Genomic DNA, 16,413 nt, shown 5'->3' with positions numbered 1-16,413 from the left:
GCGAGGCGGTCTCCCTAAAGCGGCCGCGCAGCCTCGGGGGGGGGGGGGGGGGCGGGGATTGGTTTGGCGCCTGGCTTTCTCCCCCCCCGTGGGCGTGGCTGGCTGGCTGGTGGTGGGGCGCAGCGGCCCCCACGGGGGAGCTCGGGGAGAGCTGGGTGTGGCCGCCGCTCTCCTGATGGGGGGGCTCTGGAGCCCCCTCCCTCCCGGGGCGGGGCAGGGCCGGATCCCGGCGGGGGGGCGGGGTCGGCGGCAGCCGCGCGGGGTGAGTGAGTGCTGCGCCGGGAGGGGCAGCGGGGGTCCTTCGGCGTCTCCTGCCACGGGAGGGCCGCGGGCGAGGGGGGCGAGGCGGCGCCTTTGGGGGGGGGGCTTGTGCCGCGTGGCGGCCTGGGGCGGGACTGGGGGGGCTCTAGGTCTCCCGCCGTCCTCGCGGGCCTTCCCCGGCAGCGCTGCGCTCCTTCCCCCCCCCCCCCCGGCCGTCCCCTGCTAGTCAGGCTCCCCGTGTGGCGTCCGGCGGCTCGCGCTGTCTCGCCTTGGCCCCCCTCCCTCCCTGCCCTGAAGCCGCGGCCGCTTTCACTGGCCCGGTCCTCCCCCCTCTCCTTTGTGGATATCGGGATGACTCTGGCCGTCCGCTGCTGTCCCCGCATGTCTTGCCCGGAGTCCGGCAGAGAACGAAGAAGGTCCCGCCCGCTCCCCACCGGGGTCTTTGGGCGCCCTCCGGGCCACAGCTAGGGACGTGCATTTTTAAAATGGGAGTTTTCAGATCAGGCAGATCCTGAATCTCCGGAATCGCTGCTTTGGGATAGGGCAGAGGGACCAACCTGTGCTCCTCCACAGGTCCGTGGACTACAATTGCCATGAACCCCTGCCAGCAAGTCGGCAGGGGCTCGTGGGAACTGTAGTCCAGGGACATCTGGAGGGCCACAATGATTCAAATGTGGATGGTTCAGATTTGCCGAATTAATTTGGCGCCCAAACGGCTTGGGCGGACACAGCCTCCAGACTGCTGCTTTCAGGGGATCGGCTATTTGGAAGCTCTTCCCCCACTTTCCGAGGCAGCAGACTGCTCGCTCTCCACGGCATGAGAAGGTGGGGGGTATTTAAAGCAGTAGTCCCCAACCTTTTTATCACCAGGGACCGGTCAACACTTGACAATTTCACTGAGGCCCGGGGGGGGGGGGGAATAGTCTTTTGCCGAGGGACATTGCCACCGCCTGAGCCCCTGCTCCACTTGCTTTCCCGCCAGCGCCCCTAACTTCCCGCCGCCCACCAGGGGGGGCACTGCCAGCAGTAGCTGCACAGTGCCACGCTGAGGGGGAGCCCCAAACATGACGGCCACCAAAGGTGAGCCAATGGCAGAGTGGCAGGGCACCCCCCAAGGCAGCAGCCGGTGAGGAGGAGCCATGGCCCAGTACCGACTGTTCCCAGTCCCCAGACCAGGGCTTGGGGACCACTGATTTAAAGGATGCACCAAACAGCTGATAATGACAGATCAGTTGTTTGGCATTTATTCCCCCCCCCCCCCCAGTGCCTTCCCAGGTAATGAAGAGGCACTTTGCTTCCTGGAAAGGCTCTGGGAAGGCAGGGAGGCATTTAAATGATGTGCCAAACAGATGATCTATCAAGATTTGTTATTTGGTGGCTCTTCTCTACCACAGCAGACTCTTCCCCGGCAGCGGAACCTCTGCTGCCTGAGGAGGGATTGGGGGAGGCATTTAAAGAGCCCCCAAACAGCTGATCTATCAGGATCAGCTATCAGGATCAGCTGTTTGATGGCTCTTTGCCTCCCCCCCTCCCTCCCCAATCTATGTAGCCTGGGTAGGACTGCCCAGGAGGCATTTGAAGACCCCAATAAACAGCTAATCATCAGGATACGCTGTTTGGCAAGGTCCTTATCAATGCCAAATTGAATCAGCCAAATCAAACACAAATCTATTTTGGCTTCTTTGATCCGGCTGATTTAAACGGAAGGGATTTTTGATTATGCTCGATAAGCCAGAAAGTACCCGAATCAAAATTTCCTAGGCCCAGTGCACACCATCTGGCCCAGGGAACTCATCCAGTGCAGCCTGGTGCCTCTCGACAACCTCTCTGTCCACGTCCACCTGCCACTCAGATACCATACCTTGCCTACCACCATCCCTAGATGTGTCCATATTCTTCTGGCGAAACAGGCAAAATAGGTCCTGATCCTTTCTGCTTCCTCTGTCCAAGTCTCCCTCTTCACCCAACAGCAGTCCCATCGCCTCCTTTTAACTGATGTTTGCTTCTCACGTATCTGAAGAAGCTTTCCTTGTTCTAGTGGGTTTCCATTACCTGCAAACTAGTCAAGTTGAGTGCCAGTTTACAGTAGTGGCTAGGGTGTCATACTAGGAGCTGGGAGACCCAGCTTCAAATCCCACCTTTACCATGGAGCCTGGATGGGTGGCCCATGGCCAGTCACAGCACCCTTCAGCCTGACCTACCTCACAGGATTGTTGTGAGGATGAAATGGAGAATAGAACACTGCCAATAAGCTGCCTTGGGTTTCCCTTGGGGTATAAATTAAGTCAATAAATAGTTATGTATCTATTTTATTTATTTATTTATTTATTATATTTATGCCAGGGAAGAGACACTGTTGGAAAGCAGAATGGAGGAACAAATGGGAAGTGGATGGGAAAGAACTTCTGAATCTTTCTATTAAAAATCACTGTCATTTTTCAAGCTCGGCTTTAAATCCAGTCGCTGTTCAGTGCCCTTATAGGAATGAGCTGATTAGGCTTTGGGGTCCCCAAAAGGCCACGTGGCACTTCCTTGGGGAGCCCTCCACAGCCCTCTCCCCCGGATTCCCATTCGCCTCCTGTAAAGGGGTCCTTATAGGCATGCCTTGACTCTCCCAAGGGCCCACATAGCTCAATCCAAATGGCCATGCTGGTGGGAACTCGCAAACGTCTGATTACTCCACTTTCTGCTCTTCTAACCATGGCGTTATGTCCATCGTCTTGGTAAAGTACATCACGGTTCGCAAGGGAGATGAGTGGGGTGGGTGAGGCTGAGAGAAGAGAGGGGGAGCAGGCTGCCTCAGGCTGGCTTGGAGGCTTCCTCCCCCCACCCCACCCCATTTTGCTGAGAAGGGCTCCATGAATTATAATAACTTCTCTTGAAGCAGGTTGGCCACACTCCTGAGTGCATAATGTGCCTCCATTTTGTCCTTCAGCTTGCCTTTTCCCCACTGATGCCCACCCACAATGGAGCTGGCCTGAAGAACACCCCCTGCACACCCGTCTGTGCACACCCCTGGCTCTTCAGCTCGGCTGTTGAGAGCGCCAGGTGGGCAAACTGTGCTGCCCGCTGAGAAGGAGGCCGCTGTGGGAGGCCCTGCAGTGGCTGCTGGCAGTTCCAGACCGGGAAAGGAACAGGGGTGCCGCCAGCTGCTTAGGCCATGGCCCGGCGAGGCCTGAGGGCTTGGTTCTCCCGGGCAGGAGTCATGCTGCTGGCGCTCTGCTGTGTGGTTTTGGTGCGCTACATGTTGTCCTGTAGCCCCAGAGGGGACACAGGGCCCCTGCCCTTTCCCAGGCATAAGAGCCCAACAGGACAGGAGGTGGACCAAGCTGTCCTGCAGGAGAGAGAGGGTCACCAGGAGGACTCTGCCACCAGCCTGAAGAGGCAGACTGCCCAGCTGAAGGAGGCCGTGCAGGAGCGGGGCGGGCAGCTGAAGAGCAGGCAGGGCCCCAGCAATGCCACCGTGGCAATGAGGCTGGACCAGGCGCTCCCCCCAAGGACCCTGGCCGATCTCTCGCAGTTCCTGCTCTCCCAGGTTGACAAGGCAGAGGTACACAGGGGGGTGCGGCTGCCAAGCGAGTATGCGGCCATGCCCTTTGAGAGCTTCACTTTGCAGAAAGTGTACCAGCTGGAAACAGGCCTGACACGTCACCCAGAGGAGAAGCCAGTGCGGAAGGACAAACAGGATGATCTGGAAGAGGTGATTGAGTTGGGCCTGGAGACTTTAAACAGGCCAAAGGACAATGACAGCACAAAACAGAGGGTCTTTTCCAACACAGACTTTGTAGAAGGTGAGTGCTCCTCAACAGTCTCTTCCAAAAGTACGGCATGCCTGCCTAGGGGAGAGAACTCCGTTTGACCTTCAGAAACTACTAGCCTCTGCCTTTTTGCTCAGCTCAGCTTGAAGGCGCAGGAAAAATTCTAGGATTCAGTGCTCAGCGGTGACAGGGTCATTCCACCCACCCATGTTGCATGCCTCAACTGAACCATCCAAATAAGCCCCCATTGAGGGTGGGCCCTGTGCTCAGGACTGCCTTTGCCCACAGCGACCGCCCAGGCCCCCCTCCCCCAGTCCGGATATCAGAGCCCAGGTGAGGGGGAGGGGGCATCGGGCTTTAGGGAAGGCAGCCCTGGGTGGGGGAAGGGTTTCACATCCTCTGCCTCTGCATCACGTGGTGGTTAGAAGGTCCGACTAGACTTTGGGAGCCCTGAGTTCAAATCCCCACTCTGCCATGGAAGATTTGCTGAGTGATGAAATAAATGAAGCCAGTGCCTTCTGTTGCCCTTGCTCCTCCAAAGAGCCCAACAAGTCCTCAGGATCGAGATAAACCACAGCACCCTCCTGGTCCTATCTGGGCATGCCTGACCATCCCCACAACCCCTTGGCCTGCTTGTCCAGGGCAGGCATGAGCTGGAGAAAAAGGGAGGCCGAGATCACCCTGAATTAGTGGAATGACCTTCACCCCTTGACCTCTTGCATCCTGGGACGGCCTTCTGCTGCCTCCTAGGAGGGCAAGAGCTGCAGATACAGGGGGTGGCAAACAGTTCTTTCCCCCTCAATTTTCTTGACAGGCATCTACCGAACAGAAAGAGACAAAGGCACCTTGTATGAGCTGACCTTCAAAGGAGACAAAAACTATGAATTCAAGCGAATCGTCCTGTTCAGGCCATTTGGCCCCATCATAAAAGTAAAGAATGAAAATCTCAACACAGCCCAGACACTTGTGAACATCATCGTCCCCCTGGCCAAACGGGCAAGCAAGTTTCAGCAATTCATGCAGAATTTCAGGTTGGTCTGCTTCTGTCCAGATTTGCCTCCTTCCATTTTTCCAGCCATGCTGCAATAAGGAGGCAATAACTAGATCGAATATCCTCCAAAGAGGAGGGGAGGATGGAGGGGGGAACTCAAAGATCTTCCAGCCCTAGCCCTGACCAAACGTCTGGTGGAAGAGCTCCATCTCGCAGGCTCTGCAGAATGTGATGGGCAATACAGGGCCCTCAGCTCTCCCGGGAGCTCATTCCCCCAAGGAGGGGCCAGGACTGAAAAGTCCCTGGCCCTGGGTGAGGCCAGGCGTTCTTCATGAGGGCCAGGAGTCACCAGTTAGCGAGTACTTCCAGAGCAAAGCACTCTGGAGGGGGCAAAGGGAGACAGGCAGTCCTGCAGGTATGTAGGGCCCAGACTGCAGAGGGTTATAAATGGGAATATCGGGACCTTGAACTTGATCTGGAAAACCACTGGCAGCCATCAGGAGGAAAAGCTGGGTGTCATCTGCATACTGATGACAACCCAGCCCATAACTCTGGACCAGCTGGGCCCGAGGACACATGAAGTTGTTGAACAATGTGGGGGAGAGAATTGCACGATATGGAACTCTGCAAAGGAGTTGGCGAGGGTGCAAGAGATTCTCCCCCACTGCCACCCTCTGTGCCTGATCAGCCATTTAAAGGCTGTCCCATGAATCCCAGTTCTGGTGAGGCTAGCAACTTGTGGTCGACCACGTCAAGTGCAGCCAAGAGGTCTCACAACAAGAGAAGTGCCAGCCCACCTCTATCTAGCGGGCACGGGCCGAGCACGGTCTCCACCCCATGGCTGGGATGTATCAGCCGTGTCGCCCGGGGGCATCAGGTCCCACAGAGTATTCTGGAGACCAACTGGATCCATACATTTCATTGGGTGAGCATAAATCAGGGAGGGAGTGGGGTATGGATCCAAGCCTTAAGAACAAAATGGCACCTTAATAGACAGTCCTGGACCAATACCACCTGGCCGCTCACTTTCCAAGACTCGACGGGACATCTGCCGGTGCATTAGGTGATCAGGACACCCGACAGAGGGGCAAACTCTCCCCTGCCCCCACGCATTCCGTTCCTGGGACCACTGACATGGGGAGTGTCCTAAAGAAAGAGATTCTCAGACCAGTTTGACATCTCCCCACCTGACCCTTGCTCCAGGATTGGTGGAGGACTGAGGACATGGGTGGAGTTGGCTCTGACCTTTTAGTGCCCAGGGCGCTGTCACACATGCCAGGCCTGTATCCTGCCCCACGAAAAAGATCTGTAGGGCACTAGTCTTATTATTTATCTGTCTGGAATTGCACAATGCTGGAGAATGATTATTCATAGCCCACCACCCTTGTCTCTCGGGATGGGAGGAAGGAAGGTGACTGTGGCCAAGGGCCTGGGTGGGTCTGAAAACAGCCATTTCTCTCTGTTCCAGGGAAATGGGCATCCGGCAGGACGGAAGAATCCACCTCACTGTCGTTTACTTTGGGAGAGAGCAAATGAGAGAGGTCAGAGGCATCCTGGAAAACACCTCCCAGTGAGTCAGGGCCACGTGCTGCTGGGTTCTTTCCCTGGGCTTCTCATGAGTAGTTCTGCTCTGGAAAAACCAGAACTGCTTGGGGTTCAAGGTTTCTGTCCCCTGAGGTGGGAGTCACGTACGGCTGTGGGCTTCAGTAGTGAGTGCAAACCCACACTATCACACCGCCCTAATTCCACTTTGCTCAGGGGAGCCTTGTTTAGCCAGAAGCAGGACCATTACAACCTTAGTAGCTGTGACCAAAGTGGCAAAAACGGGCCCAAATTGGGTGGCCGGGAGGCACAGGCATTTGCCCATATCTGGAGATTCCAGGCAGGATGGGGCACTGAGGGCCTCTGAGTGACTGAAAGGGAGAAAAAACGGAAAACTGGAAAAGAAGAAGAAAAAGAGTTGGTTCTTAGATGCCTCTTTTCTCTACCCAAAGGAGGCTCAAAGCGGCTTACAGTCGCCTTCCCTTTCCTCTCCCCACAACAGATATCCTGTGAGGGAGGGAAGGCTGAGAGAGCCCTGATATTACTGAAGAAGAAGAGTTGGTTCTTAGATCCAGCTCTTCTCTACCCGAAGGAGTCTCAAAGCGGCTTACAATCTCCTTCCCTTTCCTCTCCCCACAACAGACTCCCTGTGAGGGAAGTGAGGCTGAGAGAGCCCCGATATTCCTGCTCGGTCAGTGCAGTTTTATCGGCACCGTGGCGAGCCCAAGGTCACCCAGCTGGCTGCATGTGCAGAATCGAACCTGGCATGCCGGATTAGAAGTCCGCACTCCTAATGACTACACCAAACTGGCTCTCGGCGGGAATGTCCAGCCTGGAGTAGAGGAGGCGGAGAGGGGACAGGATTGCTCTCTTTAGGCATTTGAAAGGTGGTCACTTGGAGGAGGGGCAGGGAGCAGTTCCTGTTGGCTGCTGAGAAGTCCCACAGGAATAGCTTTAAACTGTGTGTAGAATGGTACCCCACTGGATAGCAGGAAAAAATGTTCACAGGCCGTATAGTTCAGCAGTGGAATTGGCTGCCTAAGGAGGTGGTGAGATCCCTCCTATTGGCATTCTTTAAGCAGCAGCTGGACGGATACTTTTCATAGATGCTTTAGGCTGATCCTGCATTAAGCAAGAGGTTGGACTAGATGGCCTGTAGGTCCCTTCCAGCTCTATGATTCTAATTACTCTTCTTTGCGAAATCAAAGGCCAATTGGCAAGAGACAAATGACACATGCCGTTCCTTCTCCTAGATCAGCACACTTCAAAAATTTCACTTTCATCCACCTGAACGAAGAATTCTCGAGAGGGAAAGGACTAGAAATTGGGGCTCGGGTCTGGAAAGGCAGCAACGTGGTTCTCTTCTTCTGTGACGTTGATATCTACTTCACTGCCGAATTCCTCACCACCTGCAGACTCAATACAGAGCCAGGTAGCACAATGTGCTGGTCTGTTTCAAGGGCACGCCACACCTCTTTAAGCTGGAAAACGAAAAACTGTACAGCATGGGTGAAATGGAAGGGGATTTCTGGGGACGAGGAGAGCTGGTGCCTGGGACTGTGCTCCCAGAAAGCATTGGCCGTGGATCCTCTCTGCTCTCCTCCTGTCTGTCTGCTTTCTCTGACAATACCTGGGATGTTTTCCCAATTGATTGGCTGCCCACCACTTTTAGTTTTTAAGTTTGTTCCCCCTTTTCAGAAAGGCTTTATGAATGGCACGCTAGGGCCAGCCATGCAGAGATAGGCACAGCTGTCTTCTGAGGAGGAAGGAAGGGGCCCCCTCTCGGTATGTGATTTAGAGCAGGGGTAGTCAACCTGTGGTCCTCCAGATGTCCATGAACTACAATTCCCATGAGCCCCTGCCAGCAAATGCTGGCAGGGGCTCATGGGAGTTGTAGTCCATGAACATCTGGAGGACCACAGGTTGACTACCCCTGATTTAGAGTTTCTCAGAGGGAGGGGAGGATGAAGTTATATCTTTTTCCCACGCAACCAACTTGTGGGGTCATCTCGGGTCACCGAGTAACCCTCAAGCAGGGATTGGACCCAGCCCTCCCATTCTGTCCAGGGCTTCATATCTGCTAGCCTGGGCTCTCCTCATTGTTTGCAACAGGGAGAAACAGAGAGAGAGAGAGAGAGAGAGAGAGCAGGCCCTGTGCCCAGTGAAGGTCTGGCGGCAACTACATTGGGTTTCAGCGCCCCCACCCCCAGTTTCTGTTGCTCCTTGGCTGCTGCTGCTGCACCAAGACTCCAGCTCCAACCCAGGTGGGACGCACCTCCACCCCCTGCACCCATAAAGGGGATGAGGGCATCCATTCACTGGCCTGGCACTAGGTACACCCTGCAGTCTTCAAGACAAATTGCTGAGGGAGTTCCAACAAGCAAATAGACATCGCAATATAATTACAGAAGCAATAACCATAAGATCTAGTAAAAGAAACAAGGTTAGGCCTAGTCCTGGCAAAGAGCCACCTAGGGTGGCAGTCGACTTGGGAGGGATTGCCCTACAGGGAAGGCATGCCCCAAACCCTCTGCCAGGCCCTGCCCCTTCCTCCCCAGAGATGCTGGTGACGAGGGACACCTGGACGAGTTCCCCTACTGCTTAGAAAGGCTCCTTCAGGGACCGGATGGGGGATCTGAAAATCAATCAAACCCAGCACCTGAAACCAGGCCCCCTAACAGATGGCCGCCAAAGCTTTTCCAGCTGTGTCAGCGCTGGGCATTCCCACTGGCACCACAGGCGGGCAGAAGGGGAGCTTCTTGGCTCTCCTCCTCCAGTTGGCTGCTGCCTCAGGCGCCACATCCCTCTGAGGGAAACATCCATCTTACTCAGAGCGGGTGGTTGGTGTGGCCTCTAGGGTGATTGTATTCTCTTCATTGCCTGACTGTTTTGCACTGTTGGGTGGTTCTTTCTTTGTTTTAGGTTTTAGCGGACTTTTAAAAGTAGAAACCTGACACTGAACTTTACACTCACAACTTTGAAAGCCACCTAGTTCTGAACACCCAGGAGAAGAAAGGCATCTGCAAATGTAGCAAAATATTTAAAATAATAATAATAATGTCTCTCCCCCCCCCCCCCATTATTGTTTCTAGGGAAGAAGGTATTTTATCCTGTTCTTTTCAGCCAGTATAACCCAAGTCTAATTTATGGGCACCAGGATTCCATCCCTCCCCTAGAACAGCAACTGGTAAGTACATGGCTTTAAAGAATTTCACCTGCAAATGACCAATTATATCATTAGGAGACAACGAATTCTGGGAACTAGAGTTTGGAAATTTGTAAAGAGTTCTGTTGCACATAAGAGGTCTCAGCCATACATGTGGTATTCAGTTGAATATCGACCTTGTATGAACTGGTCTTTGTGCTTTCTACTCAGGTGTATTTTTCTCTTCTGTCTGCCGACTCAGGTGGCCCAGGTTTTGTTTAGCTCACTTCAGGATTTAGTTTGTTTCGGTTTCTTTTAAAGATCCTATTGCCCTGGTTTCGTATCTAGCTCTAGCTACCAGGTCCCCTCTCACCCAGCCACCCCTTCCCCCCCCCTGGGCGCATCTGTGGGGATTGCCTTGCTGAGCCCCTCGGGCAAGCCGTCCCACTGGCTGGGCTCCAGCACAAAGAATGCCCCTGAGCAGGCAGGGGCTGACCTTCCCCACCTTCAGAAGGCCTCGCTCAGACCAGCAAAGCTGCTCCAGGGGGACACAGCAGGAGGAGCAGGGATCAGAGAAGTCTTTTTCAAGGCGGGAGGCCAAGACCTCCACAGGGACTTGGCTAGCCATGGCCTTTCCTTCCTCCCAGCCCAACAGCTGGTTCTGCAGGACAGAGGTTGTCTCTAGGAGACCTGAAAGGTCTCTCTGAGATGCTAGGGGAAGAGAGGGGCAGGGGTCTGCCTCCCCCTCCCACAAGTGCACTTGAGGCTCCCCCCACCCCCATTTAAAGCTTGAGATCTACTGTGAGCAGAGCAGAATAAGACAGCAGATACTGCTGGAGTTGGCTCATGGCTAAGAATGCTGGGCGGAGTTCTAGTCCCATCCAGGAATGGACAGAAAGGGAGGTGTATGGCCATGGCATTAGTAGGTTATTTCGAGGGCGAGGGCAGGTGGGATGCGTTTGGGCAGGCTGGCCGGCCTTGGCTGAAGCCTTCTCAGTCTCCTCACCGATCAGCAGTTTCCAGGGCTCTTTGGAGACCTCAGCAACAGCCTACTGGGCTGCCTCGGTTTCTCTGGCGGGTGGTCTCCAAGGGGCAGCCTGCTGCTTCACGGAGTCCAGAGCCTAGCACTGTGGGGCACCGAGCTCTCTTGCAGGAGCGCGGCTGCCCCCACCAGGGGATTTCCCCTGAATTAAAACTGCGGACCATGCCTGGTGCATGGACACCCTCTCAAAGAGAACCATCCCAGTTTGTCTGTGCTTTGAAAGCGGGAAGGGAGTGGGGGCTGCAGTCTCCCCCCAAAAGCAGCCGCTGCTGCTGCTGCTGCTTGTCCCTTTGGCACTGCAGGGCTTAGTGCTGCTTTGTGGCCCAGCAGGGAAGGGAAGGGGGGAGTCAGGGGGAGGGGGGAACGCCCCTCAGTCTCCACCACACCTGCTGCAGCAGCGAACAGAGCAAAGACTGGGAAGGTGTGGCTGCCATTTCTGCCCCACAGCTGCCATGGGGAGGAATGTGTTCGCAACTCCTGCCTGGAAGAGCTGGGGGATGCAGTGACGTCGATGAGTGTCCATCTGCTTGTGATGGAAGATACGAAAAGGGCGTTAGGCCAAAGATGGAAGGACAACAAGACCAGATGGCTGTGTTCAGAATTCAGTTGTTTCGTCAGTCTCTTTCTCTCTCTCTCTAGTACATTTTTATCTTGCAGGTTGTTAAAAAGGAAACCGGATTCTGGAGAGACTTTGGGTTTGGAATGACTTGCCAATACCACTCAGATTTCATCAACATTGGTACGAAGCCATTCTGCTGGCTCCTGGTTGGGCTGTCTTCAGCATGCCGGTGCCTCCTCCTGGGATTCGTGATGCCACCCGTGAAATTCATTTCTAGAATTCTGTCCCAAGTTTCAGCATGCATGGGAAATCCTACAGTAACATTCCCGGAGGGAAGGGTGTTCTGCTTGCTTGTCCAGAGCACACCCGCCCCTCACTCTGCCAAGGCAGAGGTTCATTATTCCACTTTGCGGTGGCCCCAGGACCCCCTGCTCGGAGCTCCTTAAGCATTTACATCCCACCTTCCAGCAACACGTCTCCCAGGCTGCTCATAAAAATAAAGCCCAAGAGAAGGTGGACTGGGAAAGGAATCTGTTTTGCTTCCCTTGCTGCCCGGAACCTGAGGGCCATAGCAGTGGCCTTGAGGAGGCTGCATGGTCGCGTCACCAGGGAGCAGGCTCTGGAGCTCTCTTGCAGCCAGGAGGGGGGGGGGATACAAATAGTGTTTGGGTGAGGCTACGCGGCCATTGGAGCTTTGGGGCTGGGCATCACCAAAATGCAGATGACTCCCACTCCTGGAATTGATCAGCTGAGCCTCCTGCCACATCTATGGGGCTGAGCCAGGGTTTTGAGGCTGCTGTGCTTTCAGAGGGGGCAGGTCGGGTCAGGAGGGCCTCTTTGGTCAGCTGTGCCCCTCTTGCCCTTCTGACATGCAGCTGGCTTGGCTCTGCAGATCCTTTCAGAATCGGGTGGTCAGGACTAGTCCCGTATGACTCTGGTTTTATTGTGCTACTTCAGACCAACCCGGCTACTCATCTGAATCTATGCTCTGTGTTGGTTTGCCCTTCGAGACCAGGCACATTCCGAATTCCCAGCTATGGCCAATGGCCCATTGATGGGAACATCTGTCACCCACTTCCAATCAGCAACAGGGGCTGACAGTCTAAGGCAGGGGTAGTCAAACTGCGGCCCTCCAGATGTCCATGGACTACAATTCCCAGGAGCCCCTGCCAGCGAATGCTGGCAGGGGCTCCTGGGAATTGTAGTCCACGGACATCTGGAGGGCCGCAGTTTGACTACCCCTGGTCTAAGGTCAACTCAAGGAGGTATAGTTACGATCACCAGTTTTAAATGAGTGGTTTTAAACTAGTGGTATTTTAGATATTTTATTGTGTTTTGTTGCTGTTTGCATTGTACACCACCCTGAGCTCCTGCAAGGTAGAAAAGTGGCCAATAAATGTTTAAATGAGCTTCTGCCACGTCATGATGCTATTCAATCTGTATTTTCTTCTTAGGAGGATTTGATCTTGGAATTAAAGGCTGGGGAGGGGAAGATGTGCACCTGTACCGGAAATACCTTCGCAGCAACCTCATGGTGGTCAGGAGTCCTGCCCGAGGCCTTTTCCACCTCTGGCATGAAAAGTTCTGTCCCGATGAGTTGAGCCCAGAGCAGTACAAGATGTGTCTCCAGTCCAAAGCCCTGAACGAGGCTTCCCACGGCCAGCTGGGGATGCTGGTCTTCAGGAAGGAGATCGCAGCTCACCACCGCAAGAAGAAAGCAAGCGCCAAGAAGACCTGACTCCACCCCGCTCCGGAGTCTGCCTCAAAGGAGGGAGGTCGAAAGGCTGACGGAGTCTCTAAACCCGCATCTGGAGGAAGGAGAAGTGCCAGGAACTGATGGGTGGAATGGCCCAGGGATCAAAGTCCTTCCTCTTTAATCTGTGTGGGCACCTCCTATGCAGACTTGGTCAACACAGAAGATACAAAGAACAAACTTAATGCTGTTCTTTGTTTGGTGTTTGAAATGCCAGGGGAGCCAGAGGACCTTTCCAGTTTGCTTACTGCGTGACCACACCCGACAAAGCTCGCCCTTTTACCAGACGGGCAAGAGTTCCTGGGGGTCACAAATGGCCAGACCTTGAAGGAAAGAGGCCGTGGGGGGGCCAAAGCAGCTGATAACCTCCGTCCATCCAGCGTTATGCTGACCCACCTCCCACTGCGCACTCTCGCATGCAGGTAGCCGCCCCACAAAGGGAAGCCTTGTTCTGCCTGCATTCCAGACCCATCAGAAGGGGGCTGGATGCGCCCTGGCAAGCACCTGCTTTTTGCAGCCCATACTCTGATGCCCCTGGGAAGTTCTGAAGCTCCTCAAAAAACAAAATGAAGAAATACAGGCTGGTTTGAACCAAAGGAAGCCACAGGCATTCATTTTAGGTGGAAACATCTGGAGCAAACCAGAAGAGATGCAGGAAGGCAAGCGTTCCTAGAGGGCCAGTGCCTTTCTTAATGCTCAGGAACGTTTGGATTTGGGCTGCGGGGTGTGCGGAGGGCATTTCCCCACACTGCCACTGCCACTGGGAGACCTTGGGGGGAACTTCCCTGTGGCGAGCTGTCTTTTCTCCAGTGGGGCACATGGTGGCCCAGGGTATCTTTTCAGGGTGGGAAAGGTGCTGCCATGTTCTGTACAGAAGTATTTAAGAATAAATTTTGGCAATGTTAGAAAAGGCTGAGTGGGGTTTATTTCCAGGAATTATTTTCAAGGCTATACAGCCTGTAGACCTGCCGCCTCCTATAGAGGGGGCAGAGGAATACCAGTGGTCACAAATCGGACTGACAGGTCCCCTCCCCTCTCCATCGAACAAATCCAGGTTGGGAAATTCCTGGAAAGTTAGGGGTGAAGCCTGGGGAGGACACGGACCTTGAGGGGGGGTGCAAGGCCACAGTACAGTCCACCCTGCAAAACATCAATTTCTCCAGCAGGGAACTGATCTCTGCAGTCTGGAGATGAGCAGTATTTCCCAGGGATGCCCAGGTCCCACCTGAACACCAGTTGCTTTGCTTCACATCAAGGTGCCTTTCTCGACAGGGCCAGGGATCCAGATGGCAGGTGTCACTGGTAGAGTTCCAGGTAATCCGGCTCCCACCCCACCTGGCCACAGGGGGAGACCAGAAGCTCCTTTCCCAAAGATGTGATGGGCTCGTCCTGTTCAAAGAAACGGATGACAAGCGAGAATCTCTCCGTCAGAGTTTATGTGCCTACCAACAATAACAGCTCGTTTTCCACGGCCAACTGCAGCTGAGCTGGGAGGTTAATGGGCCACTCTGCTCAGCCAATCAGGTCCCTCATACCACTAGGCAGGATTTTGACATGGGACCTGCAAGTCAGACCACCTCTTCAAGGACAACTTGTCCCTCCCCTCAATTTGTGTGCCTTTCCTTTATCGTCATCTACAGCAGGGGGTAGTCAACCTGTGGTCCTCCAGATGTTCATGGACTACAATTCCCATGAGCCCCTGCCAGCGATTGCTGGCAGGGGCTCATGGGAATTGTAGTCCATGAACATCTGGAGGACCACAGGTTGACTACCCCTGATCTACAGAGATATCAACCTGTTGCAAACCCAGCAACAGTGGGGCTGAGTGCTTAAGGATCTGGGTCCCCCTTCACTTGGGGGGTGAGCTCAGGAAGGGAAGAAAGGGAAACCCATCTTGTTTCCTTCCATGCCTCCTTGCAGTGCCCTGTGTATCAATGTGGATGGTGTAGTGTTGATATTCAGAGTTGTGGGGGGACAGACGGTTTACACCCCCACTGCAGACAGGGTTGCCAGCCTCCAGAGGTGACCTGGAGATCTGCTATTATAACTGTTCTCAAAATGACAGATCAGTTCCCTTGAAGAAAATAGTTGTATTGTTATTATTAATATAATCTGATTTATAACCTGAGCCTTCGGGGAGGGCGGTATATAAATCTAAATAAATAAATAAATATATATATCTCGCCCCTCAGTGTCTTGGGGCAGTTAACAAACAGTTAAAATACAGCATAGGGTACATGAAATACCATTCTGATTATACAACCAGACTATAAAAACCTGCATGATCAGTAGAACTAGGATTAATCACCAAATGGCTGCAATCATAAACCAGCCCGTACTTCTCAGAGAGATCCCCAAGGCAACCGTGAAGGTGAGACGCATGTGCCTGGGCCCGTGGTTGCCTAAGAGCCTCCTCCATTCATTGGAGGGTGAGCTCTGTGATGTCATCCATGTAGCCTTAGACCTGGCTAAGATCCCTCCCTAGGCTCCACCCCCAAATCTCCAGGTATTTCCAAACCCGGAGTTAGCAACCCTAAGCAGATGAGACCTCTGGCCTCTTGAGCTTGGAGACCTGTTTGGTGGGGGGGGGAGCCGTTTTTACCAAGCTGAGGGTGGGCGGCAGGTGCCCAGGACAAGCACGTAGTGGTCCTCGGGCCACATGGAGGGACTGAGCTCTGCTACAGCCCATGCTTACATCGGAGCTTACAAGGGGGCATAACTATTGCCTGCTGATGTGGTGATGCCAACATCCAGGCTGGGCTCGCCTACCAGTGTCTTTTCCCACTTGCCTCTCAGGGTGTTAATGGTAGACTCCGCACCCCATTCAACCCAGCAGAGACCCTCGGGAAGGTTCTGCAACCTAAGGTTTGTGAGCCCTCAGGGAGGTGGGGGGTCAGTTCACAAGGAGATCCAGAGACAACAGGTGTTGGGGAGGGGTGGCGAGGGGAATCTTGACTGGCCTCCTGTTAATTATGGGGTGGCGAGGAACGGTGGGTGGAGGGGGAAGGGTCAGCGAGGGGCTGGAGATCCCTACGATGGGGGGACATGGATGATAGGGACTGCCTTTCTAGCTTTCATCTCATCCTGAGATATGAGGGTGGTGGGGTTAGGAATTGTAACCTTTCTCTGGCATTGTGGTCTTGTGTTTTAGGATGGGGATTTGATATGTAGCCTGCCTTGAGTCCAAGGAGGAAGGCGGACTAGAAAATAAATAAATAACTAAATAAATAACTAAATAAATAACTAAATAAATAACTAAATAAATAAATAAATAAAAGCAGCCCTTTTCTTGTACTGCTTTTGTAGTGTTTTAGGAATACATAGTGACTGATTTTAAACAAGTATTTATATTTCTATTGTTA

At 53.8% G+C, this 16,413-nt stretch overlaps 2 protein-coding genes across 6 annotated transcripts in view; one reads left to right on the top strand and one right to left on the bottom strand.

The window, feature by feature from the left end:
* The first annotated feature begins 93 nt into the window (after positions 1–93).
* On the top strand, positions 94–13,961 carry CSGALNACT1 (chondroitin sulfate N-acetylgalactosaminyltransferase 1). 4 transcript variants are annotated; one of them, XM_077304114.1, is made up of 8 exons: positions 94–262; positions 3,197–4,052; positions 4,834–5,050; positions 6,479–6,580; positions 7,806–7,984; positions 9,645–9,739; positions 11,397–11,478; positions 12,753–13,961. In XM_077304114.1, the coding sequence occupies exons 2-8, from the start codon at positions 3,422–3,424 to the stop codon at positions 13,034–13,036; spliced, it is 1,590 nt and encodes a 529-aa protein (XP_077160229.1). In that variant the 5' UTR covers positions 94–262; positions 3,197–3,421; the 3' UTR covers positions 13,037–13,961. The 4 variants fall into 4 exon arrangements, with proteins under 4 accessions (XP_077160229.1, XP_077160230.1, XP_077160231.1 ...); XM_077304115.1 differs by lacking the exon at positions 94–262 and adding an exon at positions 477–1,086; XM_077304113.1 differs by lacking the exon at positions 94–262 and adding an exon at positions 1,129–2,984.
* SH2D4A (SH2 domain containing 4A) overlaps positions 12,974–16,413 on the bottom strand; it is a 24,285-nt gene continuing 20,845 nt past the window's right edge. Inside the window, exons 9-10 of one of the 2 annotated variants that reach the window (XR_013225540.1) lie at positions 14,277–14,440; positions 12,974–13,106 (exon numbers count right to left, since the gene is read on the bottom strand). Coding sequence is in view for 1 of the 2 variants with exons in the window: in XM_077304117.1 (XP_077160232.1) it covers positions 14,348–14,440 (93 nt within the window). In the remaining variant the exon portion in view is untranslated. Of the gene's footprint in view, positions 13,107–13,953; positions 14,441–16,413 lie in introns of those variants that run through there. The other variant, XM_077304117.1, reaches the window with a different exon arrangement.

The sequence above is a fragment of the Paroedura picta genome, chromosome 11 (genome assembly GCF_049243985.1).
Source record: "Paroedura picta isolate Pp20150507F chromosome 11, Ppicta_v3.0, whole genome shotgun sequence".
Taxonomy (NCBI): Eukaryota; Metazoa; Chordata; class Lepidosauria; order Squamata; family Gekkonidae; genus Paroedura; species Paroedura picta.
This window is presented reverse-complemented; position numbering and strand designations above follow the sequence as displayed.

Bases quoted from the DNA above. Each gene is read 5' to 3' on its own strand.
- CSGALNACT1 (XM_077304114.1), top strand. From the start codon at position 3,422: ATGGCCCGGCGAGGCCTGAGGGCTTGGTTCTCCCGGGCAGGAGTCATG. The intron at 5,051-6,478 runs GTTGGTCTGCTT...TCTCTGTTCCAG, and splicing joins CAATTCATGCAGAATTTCAG to GGAAATGGGCATCCGGCAGG. The intron at 6,581-7,805 runs GTGAGTCAGGGC...TCCTTCTCCTAG, and splicing joins ATCCTGGAAAACACCTCCCA to ATCAGCACACTTCAAAAATT.